Source organism: Nerophis ophidion, linkage group LG07 (genome assembly GCF_033978795.1).
Source record: "Nerophis ophidion isolate RoL-2023_Sa linkage group LG07, RoL_Noph_v1.0, whole genome shotgun sequence".
In the NCBI taxonomy this organism is placed as follows: domain Eukaryota; kingdom Metazoa; phylum Chordata; class Actinopteri; order Syngnathiformes; family Syngnathidae; genus Nerophis; species Nerophis ophidion.
The window spans coordinates 60,310,313-60,318,642 of record NC_084617.1 but is presented as its reverse complement, the minus strand read 5'-3'; the positions used below and the strand labels follow the sequence as shown (position 1 = coordinate 60,318,642).

The following is an 8,330-nucleotide window of genomic DNA, read 5'->3' as shown; positions in this document are numbered from 1 at the left end:
TGTTGATTTGCAGCTTTATCGGGCATCTGCACTGTTCGAGACCATCAGACACGAAGCTCAGCACAGCACAGACTATAAGCTTTCCCTGTTTGACCTGCAAACATCCTGCTACCAGGCTCTCCAGAGGGTCCTTGTGAGCTTAGGTATGTTCCGATCAACAATATTTTGATCTGATTTGTTTTACTTTTCCATGTATTCTGGAGCACTGACATCCTTACATTGTAGGCCACCACGATGAGGCTCTGGCGGTGGCAGAACGAGGACGAACACGAGCTTTTGCGGACCTCTTGGTTGAGAGGCAAACGGGCCAGCAGGAATCGGACCCTTACACCCCAGTAACTGTGGAGCACATTCTGGACAACATCAACAGCCAAAGAGCTTTGGTTCTTTATTTTTCAATGGCTGCTGGTTATCTGTACAGCTGGCTGCTAGCACCAGGAGCAGGTAAGAAGTGACTCTGGGGGTTGTTTTCAAGTCCAGTAAATTTGATTTAAAGGATGCTAAACACAGTAATGAGATGGCTAACAATACAAGCACCATATTTTGTGGATTACAGAGGAATATATAAGTATATCAGGTATATAAGCCACACCCACTAATTTTCAGAGGAAAAACATATTTTCTACTAATAACGTTTTAGTCTGTGGAAAGAGGAAATAAATGGTTTCTGGCTCTTTTAAAAGTGAAATACATAAAGGTTGTAGCTAGAGATGTCCGATAATATCGGACTGCTGATATTATAAATGCTTTAAAATGTGATATCGGAAACTATCGGTATCTGTTTCAAAAAGTAAAATGTATGACTTTTTAAAACGCCGCTATACGGAGTGGTACAGAGCGCCAATAAACCTTAAAGGCACTGCCTTTGCGTGCCGGCCCAATCACATAATATCTACGGCTTTTGAATGCAAGGCATACTTGGTCAACAGCCATACAGGTCACACTGAGGGTGGCCGTATAGACAACTTTAACACTGTTACAAATATGCGCCACACTGTGAAGCCACACCAAACAAGAATGACAAACACATTTTGGGAGAACATCTGCACCGTAACATAACATAAACACAAGAGAACAAATAAACAGAACCCCTTGCAGCACTAACTCTTTCGGGATGCTACAATATACACCCCCCGCTACCCCCTACCCAGCCCCACCTCAGGGAGAGCGTGTCCCAAATTCCAAGCTGCTGTTTTGAGGCATGTTAAAAAAAAATAATGCACTTTGTGACTTCAATAATAAATATGGCAGTGCCATATGGCATTTTTTGCCATAACTTGAGTTTATTTATTTTGGGAAAACCTTGTTACATTGTTTAATGCATCCAGCGGGGAATCGCAATAAAATTAGGCATAATAACGTGTTAATTCTACGACTATATATATCAGTATCGGTTGATATCGGAATCTGTAATTAATAGTTGGCAATATCGTATATTGGCACAAAAGCCATTATCGGACATCTCTAATAATGGGTACATGTTCCTTCATTATTGTTATCTGCGTGAATCAGCATTTTGATATACCGTGGAACCCCGATTCACAAACGCCTCTGTTTGCAATCTTTTTGGTTTACGAACCTTTACAACGCGCCAAATATGGGTCTGCGTGCGAACCAGTGGTGGTCAGTGCGTTTCCCACCTAGGTCTTCTGTGATCTCCGACTGTTACAAATATGTGCCACACTGTGAACCCACACCAAACAAGACTGACAAACACATTTCGGGAGAACATCCGCACCGTAACACAACATAAACACAACAGAACAAATAGGCTGGATCCCTTGCAGCACTAACTCTTCCGGGATGCTACAATATACACCCCTCACTACCCCCTACCCCAGGGGTCGGGAACCTTTTTGGCTGAGAGAGCCATGAAAGCCAAATATTTTAAAATGTATTTCCGTGAGAGCCATATAATATTTTTTTAACACCGAATACAACTAAATGTCTGAATTTTTAAGTAAGACCAACATTTTCAGTGTATAATAATTATCTAATTATTTTTAATAACATTGTTATTATGAAGCTAACCAATAATAAATAAAATAATTCTTACCATTGATGTGACTTCTTAAATAGGCAGGTAGAAAAACGGATAAATGAATTAAAATTCCTGAGAAAGTTTTATATTTTCAACGTTATTTTTAACACTGTGATTACCAGCGGAATTACTCATTACTTTTCATGTTAAGCAATGTCAGCTAATATTTATCTGAGAGCCAGATGCAGTCATCAAAGGAGCCACATCTGGCTCTAGAGCCATAGGTTCCCTACCCCTGCCCTACCCTATAGAGTGTTAATTCCACAACTGTATATATCGGTATCAGTTGATATCGGAATCGGTAATTAAGAGTTGTACAATATCGGAAATATCGGCCAAAAAGCCATTATCAGACTGTGACCGACTTTCCCTGTCACTCGGGTTCCATGGACCACTCAGGAAGGATATTTTTCTATGAGCAGGTTTGACTCTTTTATTTTTTCAAATAAGCTTTGTCTTCAGATCGAGTCGCTTTTTAGCTCCTTCTCTCCTGCTCGCTCCTCGCACGCTTTCAGCCGGCCGCGTTGTCGCTGTCTTCGGCTCTCGTGTCTCGCTCTTTGTTGCTCTCGCTCTTCACGTTCTGCTGCAGGCTCTCCAACTCCTTCTTCCCCGATCTCTCCTCCTTCTCCCATTTTATTCAGCGTAAGGTGAAATGTTAATTGTCTGCCGGTGCGCGATCCACGCACCTGAATTATATTGCGGCGTCGCTCCCGGCACGCTGCGCCTCACCGCTCAGCCGCATCCTCCACCTCCTTGCCCCCATCTTGGGCAGGGCTGCAGCGTGCCCCACTCCGCCGTCGAATCGTCGGCTCCGACTCTTCACACAGACATCTCTACTTGTAGCCTGTTTTGAGCTCCGGGGTCATGAAGGGCGGTTTTCACACCATGCTGCAGCACCACCTGCCACTTCACTGTTGGGATTTGCCCCCACTACCCACACTCCCTCAGCCCACTGGGCTTCTGCCTATGGAGCATGCTAATTGTTCGCGACACTGCCAAAAAACACGGGCAATATCTTCACACCTGACAAAAGCGGAACACTTCTCGGATGAATCAGAACATAATGTCTCTGTCTATTTTCAGCTCTTTGTTGACTACTGAGTCGCACCAACAGAGGCAGTGGCACTAAGATGCCTGATCTTTTAGGAGTTGGGAAATTCCAGCATCTTAAGCGGACCCATTTTTCTCTGTAATTAGCGCATGTCACACGATTGCCATACTGAGCCTTTTTGCGACTGATCTTTTCGTGCAAAAAGAGGGAAAGAAAAGCCATGACCCATGTCCCATTCCACCGAGCTTTAACATTTGATCAAATCCAGCTCGTAAGTCACCCGGATGAACTTGACTTGGTTACCAATGGAGGCAACACTTGAGGGGCAATGGATCGCCAAAGCACTTACTGTATTAATGTTGCCCAAATCTAAGAGGGAACCACTTGCTCACTAATCGACTGTCTGTCACTTCCTGGCAGTGCTTTGTGTATCCAGCTGGCATACAAACATGGCCCTTGTCTAAAGTGGGCTGCACTCGCTAAAGAGGACCGCAAATGTCGTAATTAATCCGATGTAAATCCACGCCGCATCTTTACAGCCTGAATACTTGTATACAAATGTCACAGCAGGCGAAACACATGCATAATGTACTCACACATAGTCGAGTCCTGCCACGTGCGACAACAATACCCCTGCTTAAATGTCAGCTGAGAAAATCATAGTGGATACCAGATGGCAAACCTGTCTTTTATTTAATTTAATTTGTTTTATTATTTTGCACCACAGATGCACTCTTAAATGTCATATCATTCGCAGCTTTCCTTCGACAGAGATGAATAATACCTACTATTAAGACTGTGGTAAAAAAAAAAATTCCGCAAAGTATCCATCCATCCATTTTCTACCGGTTATTCCCTTTTGGGGTCGCGGGGGGCGCTGGCGCCTATCTCAGCTACAATCGGGCAGAAGGCGGGGTACACCCTGGACAAGTCGCTACCTCATAGACAGACAACATTCACACTCACATTCACACACTAGGGCCAATTTAGTGTTGCCAATCAACCTATCCCCAGGTGCATGTCTTTGGAGGTGGGAGGAAGCCGGAGTACCCGGAGGGAACCCACACAGTCACAAGGAGAACATGCAAACTCCACACAGAAAGATCCCGAGCCTGGATTTGAACCCAGGACTCCAGGAACTTCGTATTGTGAGGCAGACGCACTAACCCCTCTGCCACCGTGAAGCCCCATTCCGCAAAGTAATGGATCAAATATTTTCATAGTTAAAACTACAGTTTGTAACATTTTGGTACCGGTACCAAAATGATTTTGATACCTTTCGGTACTTTCCGATACTTTTGTAAATAAAAGGGACAACAAAGAATTGCATTATTGGCTTTATTTTAACAAAAAAAATCTTAAAGTACATGTAACATGTTTCTTATTGCAAGTTTATCTTTAAAGGCCCACTGAAACCCACTACTACCGACCACGCAGTCTGATAGTTTATATATCAATGATGATTTATTAACATTGCAACACATGCCAATACAGCCGGTTTAGTTTACTGAATTGCAATTTTAAATTTCCCGCGAAGTGTCCTGTTGAAAACGTCGCGGTATGATGTTGCGTGCGTTTGACATCTCGTGGTTGTAGCGGACATTATTTTCCTGCCCGATCCAAGCTATAAGTAGTCTGCTTTAACCGCATAATTAAACAGTATTCTGGATATCTGTGTTGCTGAATCTTTTGCAATTTGTTCAATTAATAATGGAGAAGTCAAAGTAGAAAGATTGAGGTGGGAAGCTTTTAGCCTTTAGCCACACAAACACACGGTGTTTCCTTGTTTAAAATTCCCGGAGGTGAAGCTTTACTATGGATCACAGCGGTCAAGCCAAAATGGATCCCGACTACATGTCAACCGGCAGTTTTCGGTGAGAAAATTGTGGTAATAAGTCTTCTCTTACCGGAGATCAGCTGAGCTTCTGTCCTGCTGTAGCATCGTGACTTAATACAGAGACTCTGGCGTCAACACACCCGTGGCCACACCCCTCCGACTTTAAGGTACTATTTAACTCACTAAAACACTAGCAACACAATAGCAGATAAGGGATTTCCCAGATTTGTCCTAGTAAATGTGTCTAAAAACATCTGAATCGCTCTCACTGCCCTCGCCTTTTATTTATTTTTTTTCCCCTATGTTTTCACTCTGAATTTTCTCGTCCACGAATCTTTCATCCTTGCTCAAATTAATGGGGAAATTGTCGCTTTCTCGGTCCGAATAGCTCTAGCTGCTGCTGGCTATAATGGTAAACAATGTGAGGATGTGATGAGCCCTACAACCCATGACGTTACGCGCACATCGTCTGCTACTTCCGGTAAAGGCAAGGCTTTTTTATTAGCGACCTAAAGTTGCGAACTTTATCGTGGATGTTCTCTACTAAATCCTTTCAGCAAAAATATGACAATATCGCAAAATGATCAAGTATGACACATAGAACGGACCTGCTATATCTGTTTAAATAAGAAAATCTCATTTCAGTCGGCCTTTAAATAAAATAGTGAATATACAAGGCAACTTGTCTTTTATTAGGAAGTAAGCAAAGAAAATGCTCCCTAATTTAGTCTGCAGACATATGCAGTAACATCTTGTGTCATTTTCCATTCTATTATTTTGTCAAAATTATGAAGGACAAGTGGTAGAAAATTTATTATTAATGTACTTGTTCATTTACTGTTTACTTTCTCTTTTAACATGTTTTATCTTCACTTTTGTTAAAATGTAATACGCATTTATTTTTCTGTTGTTTGGATGCTTTGCATTAGTTTTGGATGATACCACAAATTTGTGTATCAATCCGATACAGGATCATACTTCGGTCATATTCAAAGTCCTCATCTGCCCAGGGACATATTTTCTGAGTTTATAAACATAATATAAATTAAAACAAAAAATTATGTTGTGATGCCAAAAAAATTGGACATAATCATAGTAGTATCGACTAGATACACTACTGTATTTGGTATCATTACAGTGGATGTTAGATGTAGATCCACAAATGGCGTTTGTTTACATTTTGACGCCGGTGAGCTACGGTGTGTAGTGAAACATGTTTAGCTATTCCTCGTCCGGCAGGGATGATACTTGTAAGAAACTTACTTTATTTGTCGCCATGGAGACCAGGATTAGTGATTTCGAAGTAGCTTTAACACCGCCGACTGGGGCTGGACATTAGCCTCTAGCTAGCTAGCCATGTCTTAAAGCACCTCTTCCTGAGGGCGTTTCAGTGTTATGACTGTAGCCGAGTGTCCTGGGTTCACATGATACTGATAAAATAAAATAATAAAAGGAAGTCATGAGAGCAGGTCCGGTCTCCACCACTTCTTTATTGTTCCCTTCTTTACACCTCTCTCCATATACCTCACCTTCTTCAACAACCCACCTTAATATAGACCTCTTACGTCACAGCTCTACGGCAACACTGGAGGGACACCCTGAACTGTTTGTTACATAACTTCACCTTTATCGTTAGTTTTTAAGCCAAAAATGCGTCCGTTCTCCCTTTTCTGTCTACACATTGTGTCTGCTTGTAAGTACTCAGTGACTGTGCGCTGCCGAACATGCTATTCTGCATGCCATCCCCCGGCATATTCGGTATAGTACCGAATATGATTCATTAGTATCGCGGTACTTTACTAGTTACAACATACAAAAGCTGTTTATGATCTACTAAATATGTTTTTTAACGTAATTAAAGCCCTCCAAATATGAAATGCCACCCATATAGTCATCTTTACACTTGTCTCACCCAATACACTGTATACTAGCCTTGAGTGTGTTCAACTGTAGATTACGGTACTCACTATGGCCATGGCCCGGCCACTACATCATGGCCACGATGAGGAAATACTGTGTCACATCCTACGTAGTTCCTCTAAGTTCAGAACCGGGCTTCCATGTTCTGCAACCACGGGCAAAAGTTGTTCTGTATAAACTCAGTCAACATTACAGTCAGAGCAACAATCGTTGTTAGAATTGCTTGTAAGTCATTTCACATCGCTCAAGCCAAAGCTGGGGTTTGGTTGTCGAGACAAAGCGCAACAAGAGAGTTTGTCTCAACTTTGGTTAGCTTGAAGTTCTGCGCTGACTCCCATGCTACAGTATGTCCCACTGTTCTCTTTTGAAATACTTTGCGTCCAAGTCTCACCATTAGGCCCTTTTCCAAAGTTCTGGAACTTTTGGTTCCTGGAACCTCGAGTTACTGGAACTAAGTGTTCCTGTAGAAGTGTGTGGTTTGTGTTTCTACCGCATTTCACAATTCAAAGTAGTTTATACAATTTAGGAAGATGACGCATGGAGGACTGGTTTAGTATATTCCTACACTGATACCATATAAATAGGGATGTCCGATAATGGCTTATTTGCCGATATCCGATATTCCGATATTGTCCAACTCTTAATTACCAATACCGAAATATACAGTCGTGGAATTAACACATTATTATGCCTTATTTTGTTGTGATGCCCCACTTGATGCATTAAACAATGTTACAAGGTTTTCCAAAATAAATCAACTCAATTTATGGAAAAAAATGCCAACGTGGCACTGCCATATTTATTATTGAAGTCACAAAGGGCATTATTTTTTTTAACATGCTCTCCCTGAGACAGCATGAGGAGGTTGAGGTGGGCAGGGTTGGGGGTGGGGGGGTAGGAGGTAGCAGGGGGGTGTATCTTGTAGCGTTCCGGAAAAGTTAGTGCTGCAAGGGGTTCTGGGTATTTGTTCTGTTGTGTTTACGTTGTGTTACGGTGCGGATGTTTTCCCGAAATGTGTTTGTCATTCTTGTTTGGTGTGGGTCCACAGTGTGGCACATATTTGTAACAGTGTTAAATACAGGTGAGACCTGTATGGCTGTTGACCAAGTATGCATTGCATTCACTTGTGATTGTGAAAAGCCGTAGATATCATGTGATTGGGCCGGCACGCAAAGGCAGAGCCTTTAAGGTTTATTGGCGCTCTCTACTTCTCCCTATGTTTGTGTACACAGCATCGTTTTAAAAAGTCATTAATTTTACTTTTTCAAACCGATACCGATATTTTGAAACCGATACCGATAATTTCCGATATTACATTTTAAAGCATTTTTTGGCCGATAGTATCGGCTGTCCGATATTTTCGCACATCTATACATATAAATAAACAGACAATATTCAGTCATAGTTACCTTTAGTAAAAAGTAAGTAAATTGAATACATACAAGTCCCACGTGGTGAATATCTTTATCGATTGCCACAAC

The 8,330-nt window shown here is 41.9% G+C and overlaps 1 protein-coding gene and 1 long non-coding RNA gene across 4 annotated transcripts in view; one reads left to right on the top strand and one right to left on the bottom strand.

The window, feature by feature from the left end:
• Window positions 1-2,955, bottom strand: part of LOC133556632 (uncharacterized) — an 8,494-nt gene extending 5,539 nt beyond the window's left edge. The window contains exon 1 of the long non-coding RNA XR_009807562.1: window positions 2,728-2,955. This is a non-coding gene — a long non-coding RNA (uncharacterized LOC133556632). The remainder of the gene's footprint in view (window positions 1-2,727) is intronic.
• LOC133556628 (tetratricopeptide repeat protein 28-like) overlaps window positions 1-8,330 on the top strand; it is a 655,127-nt gene that overhangs the window by 604,060 nt on the left and 42,737 nt on the right. For all 3 annotated transcript variants that reach the window (XM_061906744.1, XM_061906745.1, XM_061906746.1), the window contains 2 exons: window positions 14-143; window positions 226-444. In XM_061906744.1, coding sequence (XP_061762728.1) covers window positions 14-143; window positions 226-444 — 349 coding nt within the window. The remainder of the gene's footprint in view (window positions 1-13; window positions 144-225; window positions 445-8,330) is intronic.